Genomic DNA, 24,535 nt, shown 5'->3' on the forward strand with positions numbered 1-24,535 from the left:
CGTGGCCAAAGCAGGAGAAAGAGAGAGTGGGGAGGTGCTACACACTTTTAAACAACCAGATCTTGCGATAACTTGCTGTCATGAGAACAGCACTGAGGGGATGCTGCTAAACCATTCATGAAGGATTCACCCCCAGGATCCAGTCGCCTCCCAGCCGGCCCCACCTCTAACAGTGGGGATTACACTTCAACATGAGATTTGGTGGGGACACAGATCCAAATCATATCAAAATGCAATTAAAAATTTTTTTGTTTGTTTTAGAGACAGGGTCTTGCTATGTTGGCCAAAATGGTCTCATACCCCTATCCTCAAATTAACCTCTCACCTCAGCCTCCCAAAATGCTGGGATTACAGGTGTGAGCCACAGCTGCCAGCCCTAATATGAATCTTGACTCAGCATTCTTTATTCTCACTGTCAGACTGCTCAGTGCATCCCTTATTGAAGTTTCTCGAAGTTTTGAAAAACAGATATGTTCAGATAATTTTCAGCATAATTCATCAAAAAATGTTAACAACTCTTTAAAATTTTGACACATTTTATTTAGCACAATTGCTACCATTTAAAAATCAGGGGCATGCTGGCTCACGCCTGTAATCTCAGCTCTTTGGGAGGCCGAGGCAGGCAGATCACCTGAAGTCAGGAGTTTGAGACCAGCCTGGCCAACATGGTGAAACCCCATCTCTACTAAAAATACAAAAATTAGCCGGGTGTGGTGGTGTGCACCCATGGTCCCAGCTACTCGGGAGGCTGAGGTAGGAGAATGGCTTGAACTCAGGAGGTGGAGTTTGCAGTGAGCCAAGATCACGCCACTACATTCCGGCCTGGGTGAGAGAGCAAGACTCTGTCTCAAAACAAAACAAAACAAAATAAAATCAGGTGTTTTATTCCACTCCCTCCATCAGTGTTTTCTTATTTCTAATACTTCTAGAAACCTCCTTTAAGTTTTCCTATTTTAGACAGACATCACACAGGTGCTCTTTTTTGGGAGGAGGGGGATGAGAGTCTTACTCTGTTGCCCAGGCTGGAGTGCAGTGGTGCAATCAAAGCTCACTGCAGCCTCTGACTCCTGTGCTCAACCCATCCTCCCACCATGGCTTCCCAAGTAACTGAGACTACAGGCACACACCACGCTGGCCCAGCTAATTTTTTAATTTTTTAGTAGAGTCAGGTGTCACTGTGTTGCCCAGGCTGGTCTTGAACCTCTGGCCTCAAGCAAAACTCCCACCTTGGCCTCCCAAATTGCTGGGATTACAGGAGTGAGCCATTGCACCTGGCCCATAGATGCATTAACACCTCTATATGGTGGTGGAGAGAAGGCTCACTGCCTCTCCCACGCCACTGGGAAATGACCTTGTGTTCTCTGCAAATACACAGGAGGATCTGAAGCTATTCTTGAGGTAGACTTTCAACAGCAAAACTCAGAGCACAAAATGGAAAATAATCATAAAAATATTAAGTAATAATACTATCAAATCATAACTTGTGAATAATGCTGTTATTAGAGTTGAAGAGAAGCCCTTAGAAATGGGACAAACATTGTAATTCTCTTAGAGAACTGTAACTTAAACAGAAATACACTTATTAGAAGAGGAAAGAAAATGGCTCATGTGACAAAAAGGTCCCATGTGTTGACTTTTTGGTAAGATCAAATAAGTATTTAAGCCAAGCAATAGGGTCAGTCCAGTTAGTATTTCTCCTCACAAATGGTGAATATCAACTCCAGGATGGCTGGAGTTTTCTCGTGGTTTGGTTCCACGCCATCTGCATGTCCTTACCAGTGATAAAAACCAGAATTTTCCAGCTGCTACTAGTCACAGGGGGTCCCCAATATGGGTTGTTTAATTATGATGGCAGGTCCTGTCAATTGCATCCAGTAAAATTGGTCACATAGAGAACTCATCTAAAACTGAGGTTTTGTTGTGGTTTTGAAAGGTCCATTGGAATCCAGATTTGCAAAGCATGTCAAGTTATGGCAAAACATATGCCACCCTTCTCAAAATCCTTCCTTATTATTGCATAACTTTGAAAGCCACTGCTGCATTTGTTGCAATGAGGTTAGAGTTTTGTTGACATGATGATATTACTCTCTTCCTCTGGGTGAGACACATCTGGATTCTCACTTGGAGCAGGGCTTTGTATATCCTTCTGGGATTTGGCTGAGTAGATAATATACATGCTTCTCATTAGAAAAATTCCAGCAATTACTGCAAAATAGCTCCCATAAACTAAAAACTGGAGAAAAACAAATAATTAGCCACATATAAAATATGACCATCCATGTCAATGATAATACATCATAATACTGTTGGTTTGCTTGGATTACGGGGTAACTGAGACCTAGGTTTTTAATATGGGTTATTTAGGTTGAACAATACTCTCCTATCAAGGAAGAAATCAAGAACAAGTAAGAAGATGTAAGCAATACGGTGACTAAGAGTCTTGGCTTTAGAGCAGGTTGCTTGGGTTAAAATCATAGCTACTATCATCAATAGTAAAAACAAAACAAAACAAAACAAAAACACTAAAACTCATTAATCTGTCTCTGTCTTTGTTTGGAGGCTGGTGCAATGTTACATTCAATGTCTCCAAGAATAAATTTAAGCACTGAGGTTACTTCTTACCTGCTTTATCCACGTAAATGTTGTCCTAGTTGCAATTATTGCTCAAAACCTACTTGGTGTGTTATAATATGATAATTGAGGAATTATGTATTTTTTAATTGCTTAACCAAGGAACTCAAGAAATTTAAATATTGTTTGTTGTAAGGTTGAGAAACTTTTGAGGTTACCTAGTTGAAAACAGAAGTATTGCAGCTTACCTGAATGCTGACTGGCAAGTTGAGCCCTCTCTGATCTACTACGATCACAGTCATGATGGTCTGAATCACCAAGGCAATAAAGGTGTTGATTCCAAATACCAGGGCATAGCGTTCCACATTCAGATTAACTGCAATCTGAAATCTATCATTAAACATAAATAAGCATTTTACCTATAATATACATGGATGGAAGTCTTAAAAAGATAGAACATATTGGCCACAGGGCTATTTGTGTCACCCACCTCCAGCTCCAGGTAGTCCAGCAAAGACAGAGAGAGACTGTTTGGAAGAAAGCAAAGGAAAAGAACAAGTGTCTCTGTCTGGTAATCCAGAGAATTCTTCTGGATCTTATCCAAGACCACCAAAGCAGTAGCTCTAAGAGTCTGCTAGAACCACAGTGTTACTGGGCTTGGGGTGCTCCCTAATGTAGACACAGTTTAGATCACAATATCCAAATCCTTCTGAATATCTGGAAATCCTTACCATGGAGGACAGGTACAAAAAAGCCCAGACAGCAAAGACTACAATAAATACAGCTCTTCAATACTCTGACACTGATGAACATCCATAAGTATCAAGATCATCCAGGAAAACATATTCTCACCAAACTAAATAATGCACCAGGCACCAATCCTGGAGAAACATATATGAACTTTCAGACACAGAATTCAAAATAGCTGTGTTAAGAAAATGCAAAGAAATTCAAGACAACACAAAGAAGGAATTCAGAATTCTGTCAGATAAATTTAACAAAGAGATTGAAATAATTAAAAAGAATCAAGCAGAAATGCTGCGGGTGAAAAATGCAATTGACATATTGAGAATGCATCAGAATCTCACACCAGCAGAACTGATCAAGCAGAAGAAATAATTAGCAAGCTTGAAGACGAGCTATTTAAAAATACAGTCAGGAGACAACAGAAAAAAGAAGAATGAGGTACACCTACAATATCTAGAAAACAGCCTCAAAAAGGAAAATCTAAGTTATTGGCCTTAAAGAGGAGGTAAAGAAGTAGATAGAGGTAGAAAGTTTATTCAAAGGGATAATATCAGAGAGCTTCCCAAACCTAAAGAGATCAATATCCAAGGACAAGGTTACAGAACACCAAGCAGATTTAACCCAAAGAAGACTATTTAAAGGTATTTAATAATCAAACTCCCAAAGGTTAAGGATAAAGGAGCTCCCAAAGGAGCAAGAGAAAGGAAATAAATAACATACAATAGAGCTCCAATGTCTGGCAGCAGTCTTTTCAGTAGAAACCTTAGAACCAGGGAGTGGCATGACATATTTAAAGTGCTGAAGGAGAAAAACTTTTACCCTAGAATAGTATATCCAGTGAAAATATCAAACCTGAAGGAGAAATAAAGACCATCCCAGGCAAATAGAAGCTGAGAGATTTCATCAACACCAGACCTGTCCTACAAGAAATGCTGAAGGGAATACTTCCACCTCTAAGAAAAGGACGTTCATGAGCAATAAGAAAACAAGTAAAGGCACAAAACTCACTTGTAATAAGTACATAGAACAACACAGAATATCATCACACTGTAACTGGGGTGTGTAAACTACTCTTAGAAGTAGAAAGACTAAAAGATGAACCAATCAAAAATAGTAACTGCAAATTTTCAAGACAGACAGTAAAATAAGATATAAAGAGAAACAACAAAAAGTTAAAAAGCAGGAGGACAAAGTTACACTGTAGAGTTTTTATTAGTTTTCTTTTTGCTTGTTTGTTTATGCAAATAGTCTTAAGTTGTTATCAGCTTAAAATAATGGGTTATAAGATAGTATTTGCAAGCCTCATGGTAACCTCAAATTGAAAAACATACAATGGATACCCAAAAAGTAAAAAAGAAATTAAATTATATCACCAGAGAAAATCACCTTCACTAAAAGGAAGAAAGAAAAGGAAAAAGGCCACAAAACCAGAAAAGAAATAACAAAATAACAGGAGTAAGTCCTTACTTATCAGTCTAAACTCTTCAAAAGAGAGTGGTTGAATGGATTTTTAAAAAGGCCCAATGATCTGTTGCCTACAAGAAATACATTTTACCTATAAAGATATACACAGACTGAAAATGAAGGGATGGATAAAGATATGCCATGCCAATGGAAACAAACAAAAAAAGAGGAGATGTAGCTATACTTAGAGCAGAGAAAATAGATTTCAAGACAGAAACTGTAAGAGACACAGGTCATTATACAATGATAAAAGGGTCAATTCAGCAAGAGAATATAAAAATTGTAAATATGGCCAGGTGCGGTGGCTCATGCCTGTAATCCCAGCACTTTGGGAGGCTGAGGTGGGCAGATCACAAGGTCAGGAGATCAAGACCATCCTGGCTAACATGATGAAACCCCATCTCTACTAAAAATACAAAAAATTAGCTGGGCATGGTGGTGGGCGCCTGTAGTGCCAGCTACTCGGGAGGCTGAGGCGGGAGAATGGCGTGAACCCGGGAGGCGGAGCTTGCAGTGCGCCAAGATCGCGCCACTGCACTCCAGCCTGGGTGACAGAGCGAGACTCCGTCTCAAAAAAAAAAAAAAATTGTAAATATATATGCACCCAACACTGGAGCACCCATATATAAAGCAAATATTAGAGCTAGAAAGAGATATGAGAATCCAATACAGTAATAGCTGGAGACTTTAAAACCCTACTTTCAGCACTGGACAGATCTTCCAGACAGAAAATCGATAAAGAAACATCAGACTTAATCTGCACTACAGAAAAAATGGACCTAATAGATATTTACAGAACTTTTCATCCAATGGTCACAGAATACACATTGTTCTCAGCATATGGATCATTGTCAAGGATAAACCATGCTAGGTTACAAAACAACTCTTAAAACATATTCAAAAATTTGAAATAATTAATATCAAACATTGTCTCTGACCACAATAGAATAAAACTAGAAATCAACAACAAGAGGAATTTTGGAAACTATAGAAACACATGGAAATTAAACAGTATGCCCCTGAATGACCAGTGGGTCAATGAAGAAATTGAGAGAAATTGAAAAATTTCTTGAAACAAATGATAATGGAAACACAACATGCCAAAACCTATAGGACACAGTGAAAGCAGTACTAAGAGGGAAGTTTATAGTTACAAGTGCCTATATAAAGAAAGAAGAGAGGCCGGGTGTGGTGGCCCATGTGTATAATTCCAGCACTCTATGAGGCTGAGGCAGATGAATCACTTGAGCTCCAGAGTTCTAGACCAGCCTGGGCAATATGGTGAAACCCTGTCTCTACCAAAAATACGAAAAAATTAGCCAGGTGTGGTGGTGCATGTTTGTGATCCCAGCTTCTCAGGAGTCTGAGGCAGGAGGATCACTTGAGCCCAGGAGGCAGAGGTTGCAGTGAGTAGAGATTATCACACCAGTGCACTCCAGTCTGGAGAACATAGTAAGACCCTGTCTCTTAAAAAAAAGAAAAAAAAAAAGAGTTGTCTCAAATAAATGACCTAATGATGCATCTTAAAGAACTAGAAAAGCAAGAGTAAACAACCCAAAATTAGTAGAAGAAAGGAAATAATAAATATCAGAGCAGAAAGAAATGAAATTGAAATGAAGAAAGCAATACAAAACGTCAATGAAACAAAAAGCTGGGTTTTAGAAAAGATAAAATTGACAAACCTTTAGCTAGACTAAGAAAAAGAAAGAAGTCCCAAGTAAATAAAACTAGACATATAAAAAGAGACATTACAACCAACACTGCAGAAATTCAAAGGATCATCAGTGGCTACTATGAGCAAGTATATGCCAATAAATTGGCAAATCTAGAAGAAATGGATACATTCCTATATACAAACAACCTACCCAGATTGAACCATGAAGAAATCCAAAACCTGAGCAGACCAATAACAAGTAATAAGATTGAAGCCATAATAAAAAGCCCCCCACTAAAGAAAAACCCAGGACCCAATGGCTTCACTGCTGAATTCTATCAAAGAACTAATTTGAATCCTACTGAAACTATTCTAAAAAACAGAGGAGGGAATACTTCCAAACTCATTCTACAAGGCCAGTATTACCCTAACACCAAAACCAGACAAAGACACATTAAAAACAAAAAACAACTACAGGCCAATCTCTGATGAATATTGATGCAAAAATTCTCAACAAAATACTAGCAAACTGAATTCAACAATACATTAGAAAGATAATCTACCATGACTAAGTAGGATTTATCCCAGGGATGCAAGGATCATTTAACATACGTAAATCAATCAGTGTGATAAATCACATCGACAGAATGAAGGTCAAAAACTATGATCATTCAACTGATGGTAAATAAAGCATGTGATACAATTCAACATCCCTTCCAGATAAACACCCTCAAAAAACAGGGTATAGAAGTAACATACTCAACATAATAAAAGCCATATATGACAAACCTACAGCTAGTACCCGATTGAATGGGAAAAAGCTGAAATGCTTTACTCTCTAGGATTTGGAACATGACAAGGATGCCTACTTTTACCACTGCTATTCAACATAGCACCGGAAGTCTTATCTAGAGCAATCAGACAAGAGAAAGAAATAAAGGGCATCCACATTGGAAAGGATCAAGTCAAATTATCCTTGCTTGCAGACGATATGATCTTACATTTAGGAAAACTTAAAGACTCTTACCAATAAACTATTAGAACTGATAAATAAGTTCAGTATATTTGCAGGACATAAAATCAACATACAAAACTCCATAACATTTCTATATGCAAACAGAGAACAATCTGAAAAAGAAATCAAGAAAGGAATCCCATTTACAGCAGCTACAGATAAAATAAAATACCTAAGAATTAACTAAAGAAGTGAAAGATCTTTGCAATGAAAACTATAAAACACTGACACAAGAAATTGAAGAGGACACACACACACAAAATGGAATGATATTCCATATTTGTGGACTGGAGGAATCAATATTGCTAAAATGCCCATACTATCCAAAGCAATCTACAGATTCAATGCAATCTCTATAAAAATGCCAAGGATATTCTTCACAGAAATAGAAAAAACAATTCTAAAATTTATATGAAACCACAGGAGACCTAGAATAGTCAAAGCTATCCTAAACAAAACAAAGCAAAATGAAACAACAACAACAACAAAAATCTGGAGCAATCACATTACCTGACTTTGAATTACACTCTAGAGCTATAGTAACAAAAACAGCATAGTTCTGGCATAAAAGCAGACATGTAGACCAATGGAACAGACGAGTGAACCCAGAAACCCAATAGTGAACCCACACACCTATAGTAAACTCATTTTCAATAAAGATGCCAGGAACATACACTGGGGAAAAGACAGTCTCTTCAACAAATGGTGCTGGGAAAACTGAATATCCATATGCAGAAGAATGAATGAAAGTAGACCCCTATCTCTCACCATACACAAAATCAAGTCAAAATGGATTAATGACTTAAATCTAAGACCTCAAATTATGAAACAACTACAAGAAAACATTGGGGAAACTCTCTGGGACATTGGAGTGGGCAAAGATTTCTTGAGTACCCCACAAACACAGGCAACCAAAGCAAAAATGGACAAATGGGATCACATCAAGTTAAAAAGCTCCTGCACAGCCAAGAAAAGAGGCAACCCACAGAAAGGAAAAACAAATTTGCAAACTACCCATGTGACAAGCGGTTAAAAACCAGAATATATGAGTTCAAACAACTCTATAGGGAACAAAAGTCTAATAATCAGATTAAAAATGGGCAAAAATCTGAACAGATGTTTCTTTAAAGACATGCAAATGGAAAACAGGTATATGAAAAGGTGCTCAACATCATTGATCAGAGAAATGTAAATCAAAACTACAATGAGATATTATTTCACTTCAATTTGAATGGCTTTTATCCAAAAAACAAGCAATAAACACTGATGAGAATGTGCAACCTCTGCCTACCAGGTTCAAGTGATTCTCCTGCCTCAGCCTCCCCAGTAGCAGGGATTACAGGTGCTCACCACCATGCCCAGCTAATTTTTGTATTTTTAGTAGATGCTGGGTTTAACCATATTGGCCAGGCTGGTCTCGAACTCCTGACCTCAGGTGATCCACCTGCTTTGGCCTCCCAAAGTACTGGGATTACAGGTGGGAGCCACTGTGCCCAGCCATGAAGATTTTTTTTAATGCAAAGAAATGATATAATCCTACTTTAACAAAATCCTCACATTTAAAAAAAAGCAACCTAAGATACGTGATTCTGATTGAACTAAGACATTTCCATGAAGAAAATAAACATACCAACTAATTGTTTTTTCCTCTGATGATTTTTTTCCCAGAGTGCTCAAATTTCTGTGTTGTACATTGTTTATAAAACATTTTTCACAAATTAAAAGCAAAACTTGATGACGCTTTTGTCTCCACTTCTTTCATGCAATTTGAAATTCAAATGTTTCTCATCTCTTTTGGTTAATAGCAAAACATATTTTCTGCAGTCAGCTTTAGCTGTACTTTTATACGAAACCGAATGGTTTTTTAATCATTTTCTTAAAGAGATCTCTGAGAAAAAAGTAGAAGCAAAAATGTTGGGAAATTCTAAATCCCAGAGATTATTTTTAGAAAATGACTAAAAACTAGATCTGGTGTGGTGGCTCACACCTGTAATCCTACCACTTTGGGAAGCTGAGGCCAAAGGATTGCTTGAGCCCGGGAGTTCGAGACAAGCCTGGGGAACATAGCAACACTCTGTCTCTACAAAAATGAAAATTAAAAATTTAGCCACGCATGGTGGTGTGCACCAGTAGTTTCAGCTACTCGGGAGGCCGAGGTGGGAGGACTGCTTGTGGTGTGCTATGATTGTACCACTGCACTCCTGCCTGGGTGAGACCCTGTCTCAAAAAGAAAGAAAGAAAAGAAAAACTACTTGGTTCCATATATGACTGCAGCTAAAGGTTTCCTGTTATCTTTGCATCTACTATTTTTAGTATCCAACTTTTTAATAACTTTCCTGAGAATCTTTTGTGTCACAAAAGTATGTGCCTAGAATTTCTCAAGCAACCAAGTGAAAGTAGGAATGAAATCTAAACCTGACCATTTAAAAGCAGATCACATCACACCTTATGTGGAAAGTTGTTGGAAATAAATAAAATCTTGACAATGGTGCTAGATGTAGCAGCTCATATCTGTAATTCTAGTGCTTTGGGAGGCCAAGGCAGGTGGATCGCTTGAGCCCAGGAGTTTGAGACCAGCCTGAGCAACATGGTGAAACCCCATCTCTACAAAATATGAAAAATTAGCTGGGCATGATGGCACATGCTTGTCATCCCAGCTACTCAGGAGGTTGAGGTTGGGGACTCACCTGAGCCTGGGAAGTGAAGACTGCATTGAGCCGTGATCGTGATCGCACCACTGCTCTCCAGCCTGGGCAAGAGAGCCAGGCCATCTCTCAAACAAAACAAAACAAAAAGAAAAACCTGACAATGTATCACTGCTTTTGGTTTATAAACCTACAGAGCTTTTTCCCTTGATGACTAAAGGTATATTGTAGCAATATTCAGAGAGCAACTAGTTAAACGAAAAGTTGGCTTCGTTGTGTCTAATTTAATATAAAGCAGTCAACATTTAATATTGCAATGGACTAAAATCCTTCTGAAATTCTTAGAGAAAGTTCAGAAAGACAGAAGAAAGAGGAATACAGTTCAGTTTTAGGAGTGGTTGGTAAAACTTACACTGCTATGGTTATAAGAAGCATATAGCTGGACTTGAATATCAAATAACCAGCATAGCACGCCCAGATATTGGCTGTGTAATGCATGAGAAATAAAGAACCAGCATTGACAACTGAGAAGACCGCCAGAGCCAGCTCTCCCAGAAGGTCCCAGTTGACTTTCACATAACCCACTGCAAAGGCAGCCACAGCCCCTGAAAAAAAAACATTGAAGGCAATCAGACATAATGACTTTGCATGCAGGAAAATATCAACACCCTCTATGAAAAACTCAGGTCTCAGGTAATTCTGAAAGATAAATATTTGCCTTCACAAAATTGTGTGATCGACCTGAATGTGGATCTAACCTTTTCTCAACCATGTCTTCTTTTGGCTTTTCTTTTCACTTGCTATTCTTTCAGTCACTTAGTCATCACACTTTTAATTAGTATCAATTACATGCCAGGCACTGTATTCTGCAAAGGGGCCAGAAAGGTTCCTAAGCACAGCAGTGTGAGGAGAAATGATACATTAACCTAGTCACTCAATACAACATGCAGGGATGGAAAAGGATGAAATAAATTCTCTGGGAATACACTGGCCTCTCTATTTGTCTTTCTTTTCTCAGTTTTTGCTGTAAGTCTTTTTCATTGATGGGCATCAGATGTGTTACGTTGATTGATAGTTTTAGTCTTTTTTCTTGCCCCCCCAGTTGTAGTCTTTATTTTGAATCTTTAGTATTTTTAGTTTTATTTCCAATCTCCACTCTAAAGTCTTAACATCTGACATAATTTACTTGAGAAGCTTTGGGCGAAAATATCTATATAGACCTACAGAGTTCAAGAAATTGAATAACTGACAGCAATCAGGGTTAGTACTTTTGTGTGGTTCTCTTTAACAAAGGTAAAAGGTATTTAGGGCTGGGGACAGTGGCACACTCCTGTAATCCTAGCACTGTGGGAGGCTGAAGGGGGTGGATCACTTGAGGTCAGGAGTTAGAGACCAGCCTGGTGAAACTCCGGCTCTACTAAAAATACAAAAATTGGCCAGCATGGTGGCGGGCGCCTGCAATCCCAGCTACTCGGGAGGCTGAGGCAGGAGAATCACTTCAACCCGGGAGGCAGAGGTTGCAATGAGCTGAAATCATGCCACTGCAATCCAGCCTGGGTGACAGAGTAAGACTGTGTCTAAAATAAATAAATAAACTAAAGGTATTTAGATTTCAAATTACTACACTGACATATGACTAACTTTCCCGCCTATGATCATGACTTCAGAGGAGAAAAAAAAAACGATTTTCCCCCCATGGATTTGGAATGTAGGAGCAATAATTTCAGTGAAGCAATTCTGGCACAGTCCTGGTTTCCAGGAGTTAAACTGAAGCTTCCCAAAAGGGAGATAATAATAAAATAGAGGTCACATGGGTTTTCTAAAACTTTTTATAAATGAGGGTGGGGCGAATTCTCACTTCCTAAAAAATATCTTCAAAGTCTCATTTGACATTTAAGCTTCCAGTTACTAGGAAATAAACATTTATTGTAGATTAAACTTCAAAGACAGATTTCCCTCTGATATTAAAATCCTGACTTTCACATCTCTTCCACCCCTCATTTAAATATCATGAGAAAGCTGCTTTTGAAAGTTGTTGGTGTATAGCCTAGAATTGTTATAGGTGCATGCTAGCTAGTTCAAATCCTGTATTAACAAAACCCTCAGTGAGAATTTGGAATCCTTAATTTATTTTCTAAAATAGTAAAAACATACACACATATGTATATATTTTGATATTAAAAATAATCCTAAAAGAACAAGGCATGTTATTAACCTTTGTGCTAATGATGAATTGGAATCTTAGGCATTCAGCTAGAATTTCATTGTTTGGTGCTAAGCCCTGAGTTCCTAAGAGTTACTTCTTGTGGCTGGGCGTGGTGGCTCACGCCTGTAATCCCAGCACTTTGGGAGGCCGAGGCGGGTAGATCATGAGGTCAAGAGATAGAGACCATCCTGGGCAACATGGTGAAACCCCGTCTCTACTAAAAATACAAAAAAATTTAGCTGGGTGTGGTGGTGTGTGCCTGTAGTCCCAGCTACTCAGGAGGCTGAGGCAGGAGAATAGCTTGAGCCTGGGAGGCGGAGGTTGCAGTGAGCTGAGATCGCACCACTGCACTCCAGCCTGGTAACAGAGCGAGGCTCTGTCTCAAAAAAAAAAAAGTGACTTGTTGTAACTACAACACAATAGAAAGTCATGGTATTCTTATTTTTCCAGTGACTTTCATTCTTTTTTTTTTTTTTTTGAGAGGAGTCTCTCGCTCTGTTGTCCAGGCTGGAGTGCAGTGGCATGATCTTGGCTCACTGCAAGCTCAGCCTCCCAGGTTCACGCCATCCTCCTGCCTCAGCCTCCCAAGTAGCTGGGACTACAGGCGCTTGCCACCATGACCGGCTAATTTTTTTGTCTTCTTAGTAGAGACGGGGTTTCAACGTGTTAGCCAGGATGGTCTCGATCTCCTGACCTCGTGATCCGCTCGTCTCAGCCTCCCAAAGTGCTGGGATTACAGGCGTGAGCCACCACGCCCTGCCGTGACTTTCATTTTTGATTGAAAAAAATTATGCTGCCTTCTGAACAGAGCTAATTTGCTGCCATGAAGTTCAGTACCTGGAGAAATGGACTTAAGGGGGTAAAGCCAACAAAGGAAGATTAAGAGACATTTGCTTACCTCCAAAGGTTGCAATAGCTTCTACAGCCCCATTATAGACGGAAGAATCTTGGGATGGCGCCTTGTAATCCCACAGGATTTGAACATAGTTCAAAACCTGGTTAAAACCTGCTGTGGCGAAAGCCCACCATAGAGACCAGTAGAAAAGACGCTTTGAGGAGTAGCACTCCTTCAGATCTTGGAACCACTGCACAAAAACGTCCACAGTCACGTTGCTTGGTTTCAGGCTGTTCAGCTGGCCCTTATTCGGCTTCCCTGAAGTGCTGAGTATTTCTGATGTGGGTTTCTGCTCTTCGCAGCCTGGTGCTTCACCTTCGTGAGTTTCCTCTAACACTGGATTCACGCTTGATGACTTCTTTATTTCTCTGCTGGGTTTTGCATGAAAAAACATGCTTTTCTTGGGCATTGGTAGGAAAAGTGAGAAAAGGAAGGCCACGGAGACAGAGGCCAAGGATATGACGTGGAGGTAAAAGTATGACAGGTTCACCAGGGATACCAAGAGTTGGGCCAGCACGGACGCTGCTGTGTAGGCGGCCAGCGTGACACTCCTGCAGTAGCCGCTCACTCTCTGGTAGTGCTTGGGGCTGACCACGCTGTAGATGTAGGCATAGTAGGCCACCTCGGTGGCGGTGACCATCCCGTAGAAGAACTCTACAACCTGCATGGTCTTCACTCCTTGGCCAAACAACAGCAGCAGCCAGGTAATGATGAAACTGATACCTTGCAAGATGATGACTGGCTTGTAGCGGACGTAATCAGTGAGGACAAACACAGGCAGCAGCAGCACCAGGTAGGAGTATGTCCAAACGGGGAAGATCTCATTTGTTATCTGCAAAGTTGGTAAATTGCATGACCATGAAGCACCGGTACTTTACTAAGGTACCTGCGGTTTGTATCTCAAATTCTGCCTCCAATTGGAAATTATTTGCATTATGGAGAAACATAATGAGAAAACTGATTTTCAAGGAAATCACAGGAAAAGATAGTCTCCTTTCCCATTGGTAAAAACCAACCAATTTACACACTTAGATAAACCCTGGTAGAAGAATATATTGGCTTATTGTGCAATCTGAATTATATATTAAGTTTAAATAGGATGTACAGTTGAGTAGATGAGTTAAAAAGTTTTTGGACACTTCTAAGTTTTTCCGATTCTTTTTTTTTGAGATGGAGTCTTGCTCAGCCACCCAGGCTGGAGTGCAGTGGCTCGATCTTGGCTCACTGCAACCACCGTCTCCCAGGTTCAAGCCATTCTCCCATCTCAGCCTCCCGAGTAGCTGGGATTACAGGCACCTGACATCATGCCTGGCTAATTTTTGTATTTTAGAAGAGACGAGGTTTCACCACGTTCATCAGGTTGGTCTTGAACTCCTGACCTCAGGTGATCTGCCCGCCTTGGCCTCCCAAAGTGCTTGGATTATAGGCGTGAGCCACCGTGCCTGGCCCAAGATTCCTAAAAAATATAATTTCCTTCTTGTTTGAATATTAACATTAGACAAGTAGACTACAATGCTAAAAGAATCCAGGCCAGGCATGGTGGCTCACGCCTGTAATCCCAGCACCTTGGGAGGCCGAGGCAGGCAGATCACGAGGTCAGGAGTTCGAGACCAGCCTGGCCAACATGATGAAACCCCGTCTCTACTAAAAACACAAAAATTAGCCGGGCATGGTGGCAGACACCTGTAATCCCAGCTACTTGGGAGGCTGAGGCAGGAGAACCACTTGAACCCGGGAGGCAGAGGTTGCAGAGAGCCGAGATTGTGCCACTGCACTCCAGCCTGGGCAACAGAGCAAGACTCCATCTCAACAACAACAACAAAAAGAATCCGACAGCCTTTATTTTCATGTGATCTATCACTACATCAAACATTTCAGCCCTTCCAACATCTGAAAAGATATGGGAAAATAGGGAAAGAGTAAATAACTTTGCCACATTATAGAGTGGAAGCAAGTCATGTATCTCATTTTCCTTCCTGGGCAAATTTGATAGGTTCCCAACCTTCCCCCTGCTCCCCCTAACAATTCTGCTGATTTGTCTATGGCTCAATTTAATATGGATCATCTCAGAGATTTAGTCAGAAATGCATGGGATCTCAATTTTCACAGTAGGAAGGACTGGAGTTGCTGATCTGTAGGGATGGGTGAGTGCTGCAGCCTCTCAAATCACTGAACTTACCCACCTTGTCACCTGGATCACTGAGGTTGCTGGAGAAAGCAGGAGGCCACAGAGCAAAGACCACACAACTGAGCTGCTCCTTGGAGGGAGGACCTATTAACTGGTCCATAGTGGCTGGAGAAGCAGACCCCAGTAGATACACTGAGTTGCTTCTGACCCTGCATCTGTCCTTTGTTGTCTTAACTGTGGCATGTTTCAACCTGAGCAACTCGGAAACAGGGTTGTCCCTGAGTGATCTGACACTACGGAACAAGCTTGCCTTTCTGTCCTTGCCACCTCACCACCCGAGGCACCAATTAGCCTTGCAGGCGAAGCCACACACTTTACATAGTGTTTTCAAGGCTAAGGCTGGAGATTGTAAAATCAGCCCAGGGTAATTTTGCAGTTAGGTCAGTGCATTTTCTTGTTGTACTTCTTATAAAGAAGTGTGAGGCTGGTGGCGGTGGCTCACGCCTGTAATCCCAGCACTTTGGGAGGCCGAGGCGGGTGGATCTCTTGAGGCCAGAAGTTCGAGACCAGCCTGGCCAACATGGCGAAACCCTGTCTCTACTAAAAATACAAAAATTAGCTGAGCGTGGTGGCTCATGTCTGTAGTCCCAGCTACTCGGGATGCTGAGGCAGGAGAATCATTTGAACCCGGGAGGTGGAGGTTGCAGTGAGCCAAAATCACCCCATTGCACTCTAGCCTGCACAACAGAGTGAGACTCCATCTCAAACAAAAACAATAAAAAAAAAAAAAGAAAGAAAGAAAAAGAAAGAAAGAAAGGCGTTGCTCTTTTAAGTAAGAGAATCTGGCATTCCAGAGAAGGAGGCAAGGACTGGGAGATAAAGCTGTTAATGGCTCACCTGCTGGTAAAGAGTGTCATACAGAAATGCCACAATTTTTTATGAGATCCTGCTTATCCCTCAGCAGCCTGAGAGTTTATTTAGATCTAGATCCTGTGCCTGCCAGTGATGCTATTTTAGGATTAGTATAATAGAATCAACGGAGACCTGAAAGGCTCCTATCATTAACACAAATGTTAGGATTCTATGCAAGTTAAAAATTTGTTAACACATGTAATATGTTTTGGCTGCAATTTTTTGCAAGTAAGAAAAGGAAATAATTTGAAAAGTTCTATATGTGACACATATTATGAAAATCAGGCTCACTGAGTTTAATGTGTTCATCTTATATCAAGTTGAGGGAAGCCCTGCATCCTTGTTCAAGTCCTATAAAATTTAAAAAATCACATTAAGATATGTATGTATGTTAACTTACCTCTGCACTGGTCAGGTTTTTATCTGGTCCAGATAAATATGGGATAAGGAATGGTTCTGAGGGTCTCATCATGGAGAAAAAACCAAATAAGCAGAGGAACACAGTGGGGTAAATCCAGGAACTGCGTGGTGAAGTTCTATAACAATCCATGGCTGATCAAATGGAAACAAAGAGAAAATTAAGTGATGATTATTCTTTTTAGCATCCTTGATGTGATGAAAACCTGACTTTTTTTTTTTTTTTTTTTTTTTTTGAGATGGAGTCTCGCTCTGTTTTTCAGGCTGAAGTGCAGTGGCATGATTTCAGCCCACTGCAACCTGCACCTCCTGGGCTCAAGCCATTCTCCTGCCTCAGCCTCCCAAGTAGCTGGGATTACAGGTGCTCGCCACCATGACTGGATAATTTTGTATTTTTAGTAGAGATGGGGTTTCACCATGTTGGCCAGGCTGGTCTTGAACTCCTGACCTCAAGTGAGGAAATTGCTTGAAATGCAAGCTTTAGACATAAAGCCCAATAGAGGATCTCATTTGTCACTACACAAAAGAAACAAAAAACAAAAAACAATCATTGTATGGTGGCTGTATTTGAAAACATCTTGCTATCTCATGTGAATTATCATGTGCACAGGAAAATTCACTAATTCCTCCACATTTTAGCTCAAACTTTGCCTTGTTGTAATGCTTATAGATTTTTGATGGTCCTGCATGTGGCTAAATTCTCTGAGATAAATTTATAGGAAGGAAACTAATTTGTTGTATGATGCTTTTCTGCATACTGTCTCAAATCTACATAATAACTGTAAAACAGATATCATTTCCCTACATTCCCAGAGAAGCATATGGAAGATCCAAGATGCCCAAACACTGGCTTCAAACCACATGATCAAGATCTGAATCCAGGTCTCCCTACTCCCATCAGGAACCTTTCACCCACTCCACTCTCCCTCATTCTGGAGGCCCCCTCAGCTGCTGGTATTAACCTAATGACAACCACAGTGAGGGAAAAAACGTGTATTTATAAACACATTCATACTAAAGATTATGATTACATATATAGAGCTTCTGGGTCAATTACAGTTTGAAAGCAGACTAGAGAGAGGGAAAAGCATTCTCATTCCGGAATAGCAAGTCACCTGGGTGGAATTCCAGGTATCCAGTGGGTGGGGAGCTTTACGAGGGGTTGGGGAGGTAGGAAGGACCTACTAGGTCACATCATTGCAGCTTGCCACTCACCCTACCCTTTCCCAAGGTGACCCTGACAGCTGCATAATTCCTCTCAAGTTCAATAGGGTAAACGCTGTTTATGTCAACAAAGCCCTTGATTAAGCAGTGGAGAGACAAGGGCGATCAGATTTTGAAACTAGGATTACAGCATCGGTGAGCAATGCAGACGATGTGAAAATTTTGCCAAAGGCAAATTACACTGACTGTTCACCTACTCCCTTGGTCCACAAAACAGGGCTTTCTCTTCTTCCTGGAATGCTGCTGGGGTTGCTGGTGCTTTCTGTCTTTGTTGTTAAGGATCTTATAGAAACGGCTGTCCTGGACAGGTAATCACCGAGGCTTGGTCATCTTCTGAAGAGTGGTCTTGCTGGGGTGGCATCTGCTGGCTGTATATCCAGAGCTTCCTCTCTACCTTTGCTGACCACAGATTTGTTCACTAAATCCAGGTCATCATCTTCTCCATGCATCTGCTAAAAGCCTGCTGGATTATCTGTCTTTTTGTCTCTTTAGGGTTCTAATACTGCTGTCCAAATCGATTTAGTTAGGACGGTCAAGCAGGAAAAAAACCTGTAATAAGACATGCCCTACTAAAGCACAAGCCCAGGAGGGCAGGCCATATTGCCTGGTCCACCGCTGTGTCTTAAGTGCCTAGCACAGCACCTAATACATAGCGCTCAAGGAAGATGCTGAATGAATTGAATAAACAAGCCACTACAGTCTACTTGAAGAAGGGTAAGGGGGAAAAGAGAGAAATGTCAGGACAGGCAAGAATCCAGGAGTTAGGGAAGGCAATCTTACAGAAGGAAGGGCATGAGTCACGCCTCACCACTGAGAAGAAACTCAAGTGCTGCCTGGTTTTCGTGAGTGCATCTCACTTCCTAGCTGCATCCCTTAAAGGACAGAAAGGTCCTCAGCTCTCCAAGTGCTTTGCCATTTATGACTAGGACTAGGATAATTGAATTACTTATGCAATCTTTTAAAATAATTTTTACATTTTGAAAATGATTTACTTTTTCTTTGAGCATTCTGTGAGGCACATGGAGGTGGTATGGTTGTCACTGGATAGATGGGGAAATGGAGGACTAGAGGTAGTAAGATTTGTGCTCATTTTCACCTTTAACAAACATCAGAGCCTGGACTTGGCCTCAGTTTCCTAATTCCAAGTTCAGCTATCTTTCCTCTTACCCTCTGTTTGAGAGAGCCTGGCTATATCCTCAAAATTCCCATTCTAAACTGAGCATGGTGCCCAGCACTTTGGGAGGCTGAGGCAGGAGGGTCACTTGAGGCCAGGAGATCAAGCTGTCCGTGAGCTGTGATCGCATCACTGCACTCCAGTCTGGGAAAGAGTGAGATCTTGTCTCAAAAATAAAAATAAAAATCCAATTTCAGTTTATTTTAAAACAGTGATTTTCATATTGTGGTGTCAAGGAAATGTAGTATGGGGTTGCAAACAGGATTATTATTGTTATTATTTGAGATGGAGTCTCACTCTTTCGCCCAGGCTGGAGTGCAGTGGCACGATTTCAGCTCACTGCAACCTCCGCCTCCTGGGTTCAAGTGATTCTCCTGCCTCAGCCTCCAGAGTAGCTGGGATTACAGGCACCCACCATGCCCGGCTAATTTTTGTGTTTTTAGTAGAGATGGGGTTTCGCCATGTTGGCCAGGCTGGTCTCAAACTCCTGACCTCAGGTGATCCACCCGCCTCAGCCTCCCAAAGTGTTGGATTTTTTTTTAATGGTACAAAAAATGTTAACTATCAGAATGCATTGCAGAGAAAGGCTAAGCTTTTTTTCTGAAACTTCTGTTTGGGTCAGCAATATATAAATACAAATATATAATCATAATGTACACTATCTTACTATGGGACACGGTACTAAGTTAGAAGTTGTAGAGGAAGACTGGGCTCAGTGGCTCATGCCTATCATCTCAACACTTTGGGAGGCCAGGGCAGGATGACTGCTTGAGGTCAGGTGTTTGAGACCAGCCTGGACAACACAGCGAGGCCCTATCTCTTAAAAAAAAAAGGTATACATGTTCATGTACCTTTATAATACAATGATTTCTATTTCTTGGGGGTATATACCCAGTAACAGGAATGATGGGTCAAATGGTATTTCTGCTTCTAGATCTTTGAGGAATTGCCACACTGTCTTCCACAATGGTTGAAGTAATTTATGTTCTCACCAACAATGTAAAAGCATTTATTTTTCTCGGCAACCTGGCCAGTGGGAACGGAGCGATGAGAATGCATGGACACATGGGGCGAACAACATGCCCTGGTGTCTGTCGGGAGAATGGGGAGGCGGGGGAGGAAGAATGGCTAATGGATGCTTGGCTTATACCGAGGTGATGGGTTGATTTGTGTAGCAAACCACCACGGTAAACGTTTACCTGTGTAACAAACCTGCACATCCTGCACATGTACCGCAGAACTTAAAATAAAAGTTGATGAGAAAACAAACAAAGATTTAGCGTGGTGTGGTGAAGCATACCTGTAATCCTAGCTACTTGGGAGGCTGAGGTGAGAGGATCACTTTAGCCCAGGAGTTGGAGGCTGCGGTGAGCTGTAATCATGCTGCTGGACTCCACTCTGGGCAACAGAGTGAGATCCTGTCTGAAAAAAAAAAATGCAGAAGAAAAAATGCACTAAATATGAACACACGTCCCTTATAAACATAGTAACCACCTGTGCTGTTTGGGAGGATCACCTCCTCCGCAACAAAGTATTATTCTGGAATAGACTGTTCTTTTGTCTTTTTTCCACTTATCATTCCATTTTGATCCTGTAATATTATCTGCCTTTAAAAAGTGCTCTAAATGTCCCTTTGCTTCCACTGCTTCTAAGGTGAGGACATGACTTGACTTGATTTTCTGGGTTCATACCTGTGAAAGCCAGATGTTTACCTTTCCCCTTCATTTTCTGTGTGTTCCAAATCACAAGATAGTCCTTTTAAAAGTTGCTCTTGTAGCAGTAATCCTCACCCATTACTATAAGCTCTATCACTTTTTAAAAAGGTATGAGAACACTGTGTAAGCAGTAGATTAAAAATTTTAAAAGGCTGGGTGTAGTGGCTCATGCTTGTAATCCCAGTGCTTTGGGAGGCTGAGGCAGGTGGATCACCTGAGGTCAGGAGTTCAAGACTAGCCTGGCCAACATAGTGAAACCCCATCTCTACTAATAACACAAAAATTAGTCGGTTGTGGTGGTGGGTGCCTGTAATCCCAGCTACTTGGGTGGCTGAGGCAGGAGAATCACTTGAACCCGGGAGATGGAGGTTGCAGTGAGTGGAGATCATGCCACTGCACCCCAACCTGGGCAACAGAGAACGACTGTGTTAATAACAACAACAACAAAAGGCACGTTCCCCAAACAAAAGTCAGCCTATCAGACTCTCATGATTTGAAACATGCAGTGAAGATGCTGAAAGTAGAAAGAAATAGTCAATTCATCAGCTGCTCTTTTTAGCAGAGACTCAGAGCAGCTAAATCCACAACAGACCTTACCTTGGTGGACTTGGCCGCACAACAGAGAGTTTGCAGTGGCACGGTGTTAGCTACAACAGCAGATTGAGGAGGTGAACCCTGAGCTTTGGCCTTTGCTCCACTCCAGAGCCACAGTGACCCAGGGCGGGTCTCCCTGCTGCACGTGCACAGCAGACCAGAGTAAACTCGCCCCCTGACCCTGTTGTAGCATACCACATGAGCCCTGAAGAAAACGGCCACGGACACTGTGGGGATACACAGAGGCGCTGATCCAGCTAGCACCTTTGACTTTGAATGAGGCAACACCTTTGCATTGCAAGTGGCCACTTCAGTTGCTTTGGAACTGATGGGTTCTTTTCTTCTTCTGCTGGTAGAAAAATAATTATTTTTCAGCCAGGCGTGGTGGCTCATGCCTGTAATACTACCACTTTGGGAGGCCAAGGCAGGTGGATCGCTTGAGCTCAGGTGTTCGAGACTAGCCTGAACAACACGGTGAAACCCCGTCTACAAAAAATACAAAAGTTAGCCAGGCGTGGTGATGCGCACCTGTAATCCCAGCTACCTGGGAGGCTGAGGTGGGAGGATCGCTGAAGACCTGAAGGTGGACGTTGCAATGAGCTGAGATGGTGCCACTGCACTCCAGCCTGGGCAATGGAGCAAGACCCTGTTCTCAAAAAATATACAATAAAATAAAATATAATAAAAAATAATAAAACACATTTAAAAAATAATGGAAATAATTATTTTTCATATTATGAAAAAAGCCACAGCTGTCCCACCAGGGATGCTTCAGTTCTCTACTGTTTGGCCTCCAGCTTCTCTCAATCTCTTATTTTTTTTTGAGACAGAGTCTCGCTCTGTTGCCCAGGCTGGAGTGCAGTGGTGCAATTTCAGCTCACTACAACCTCTGCCTCCCAGGTTCAAGTGATTCTCCTGCTTCAGCCTCCCAAGTAGTTGACATTACAGATGCCTGCCACCATGCCCGGCTAATTTTTTGTATTTTTAGTAGAGACGGGATTTCAGCATGTTGGCCAGGCTGGTGTTGAACTCCTGACCTCAGGTGATCCACTTGTCTTGGCCTCCCAAAGTGCCAGGATTACACATGTGAGCCACCGCGCCCGGCCTGAATCTGTATTTGGAGCCCATTGCCATGTATTCCACATAAGGCCACATTGCTTACTGCTGGCTCCCCTTCTTTGGGGAGCTTGGGGTGCCACAGCCTTTTGAAAAATAACTGTCTTGCTAGCATACCTAATCCTACTTCATTTTAAAATGCTCTTAGTTTTCTTTTTTTTAATCTCCCATAAAAGTTAACTTGTATTTTGACTATGAATGAACTTGGTAGGAGTGGCTTCTCACGATTTTTGTTTTTATCTGCCTCGCAACCTATTATATGTTCGCAAAATTTCTTTTTATGCAACCTATTACACGGTTGTCGTCTCTTTGTATCAGAGTTCAATTTTTTCTTTCTTCTTTTATTTCAAGTATTACCATGTTATTGGCTTTTCCACTTTTAACCACCTCCTTAAATTGTTCTTTCCACCTGGCAGCCGGACATGGTGGCTCATGCCCATAATCCCAGCATTTTGGGAGGCTGAGGCAGGGGGGATTGCTTGAGCCCAGGAGAGCCTGGGCAACATAGTGAGACCCTGTCTCTATCAAACAAACAAACAAACAAACAAACAAAAAAACCAAAAAACAAAAAAAAAAAAAAAAAAAACTTTCCAGCTGGCTGCAGGCTACTCTTCTTTGATAGATAAATGCTTTAACAATAATTATAAGTGTTTAGTTGATTTTTAATGCTATCTCTGAAACTCCCAATGTTCTTATAGTGACTGCAAGATAAGTTCATTTGTCATTCTAATTCTGTAGCATAGAAAAACTAAGGTTTTTGTTTATTTGTTTTTAGTGGGAAACATAAAAAAATTGCTTCATTGCTAGGATCTCATTTGGAGTGAGTTACAAATGAAGACTGGAACTCACATCTCCTGGGTTTGCTGCTGTATTTCCTTCAGCAAGTCTTATCTCAGAGTCATTGTGCGGATTAAGACCTTTCCATAGTTGTGCACACAAAAATGTTCACGTATTGTTCATGTATGCATTGGGGAATCATACTGGATCTAAGCTAATTTGGACCTCATTTAAATTTCGGACATGGATAGTGTCCTATTTCCTAATCCATAGGCTGTCTGTATCTATCTCTAAGTGTACATACTTAAAAGCCCTATGTCCACAAATATTTCCAAGTATATTTTCCATTTTTGTAGGGTAAACAACTATTAAAAAGCAAGAACTGCAGAAACTGAGGCTGGGCACTGTGCCTCACACCTGTAATCCCAGCACTTTGGGAGGCCAAGGCAGGTGGATGACTTGAGGTCCAGAGTTCAAGACCAGGCTGGCCAACATCGGTGAAACCCCGTCTCAACTAAAAAATGCAAAAATTAGCCCGGCGTGGTGGCGGGCACCTGTAATTCCAGCTACTTGGGAGACTGAGGCATGAGAATCGCTTGAACCTGGGAAGTGGAGGTTGCAAATGCTGAGATTATGCAAATGCACTCCAGCCTGGGTGGCAGAGCGAGACTCTGTCTCAAAAACAACAACAACAAAAGAACTGCAGAAGCTCGCATGCACTGGTGGGTTTCCCGAAGCCAGGGTGATTTTCTAGCTGAGGTAAAGCCTTATTTGGTCAGATTCCTCCACCCAGACACACCCACTTGCCCACCCAGAGGATGGAATTCTCCCACAGCCAAAGCATTCAGAGCTGTGGGGCTCCCTGAGGTAGGGGACAAGGTGACCTGATGAAAGCAAGTAACTCCCTGAAACCTGGTTATGCAAGTTCCCCACAACTGACTGCCTGGAGAACAAGTTATTGGGTGGGTGGAAAGAAATCACTTTATCAAGTCCTCGTCCATGTTGTTCAGACAATACTGCCAGAATTCACCCCGATGCCAGTAATTTGGAAGGAAATTATCTACAGTAGTGGTCCCCAACCTTCCTGGCACCAGGAACCCGTTTCATGGAAGACAATTTTTCCATGAAAAAAAATGGGGGAGGAGTTGGGGGGAATGGTTTTGAGATGAAACTGTTCCATCTCAGATCATCAGGCATTAGATTCTCACAAGGAGCTCGTAACCTAGATCCCTTGCATGCACAGCTCACAGTAGGATTTGCACTTCCAGGAGAATCTAATGC

General features: G+C 41.4%; 1 protein-coding gene across 1 annotated transcript; it reads right to left on the reverse strand.

Annotated features, from left to right (window-relative positions):
* Window positions 1-1,474: 1,474 nt before the first annotated feature.
* SLC19A3 (solute carrier family 19 member 3) lies at window positions 1,475-20,380 on the reverse strand. Its single transcript, XM_030803691.1, has 6 exons — window positions 20,353-20,380; window positions 16,638-16,789; window positions 13,201-14,029; window positions 10,509-10,701; window positions 2,820-2,961; window positions 1,475-2,233 (listed from the first exon to the last, which is right to left on the reverse strand). The coding sequence occupies exons 2-6, from the start codon at window positions 16,785-16,787 to the stop codon at window positions 2,057-2,059; spliced, it is 1,491 nt and encodes a 496-aa protein (XP_030659551.1). The 5' UTR covers window positions 16,788-16,789; window positions 20,353-20,380; the 3' UTR covers window positions 1,475-2,056.
* Between the last annotated feature and the right edge of the window lie 4,155 nt (window positions 20,381-24,535).

The sequence above is a fragment of the Nomascus leucogenys genome, chromosome 22a, assembly GCF_006542625.1.
Source record: "Nomascus leucogenys isolate Asia chromosome 22a, Asia_NLE_v1, whole genome shotgun sequence".
In the NCBI taxonomy this organism is placed as follows: domain Eukaryota; kingdom Metazoa; phylum Chordata; class Mammalia; order Primates; family Hylobatidae; genus Nomascus; species Nomascus leucogenys.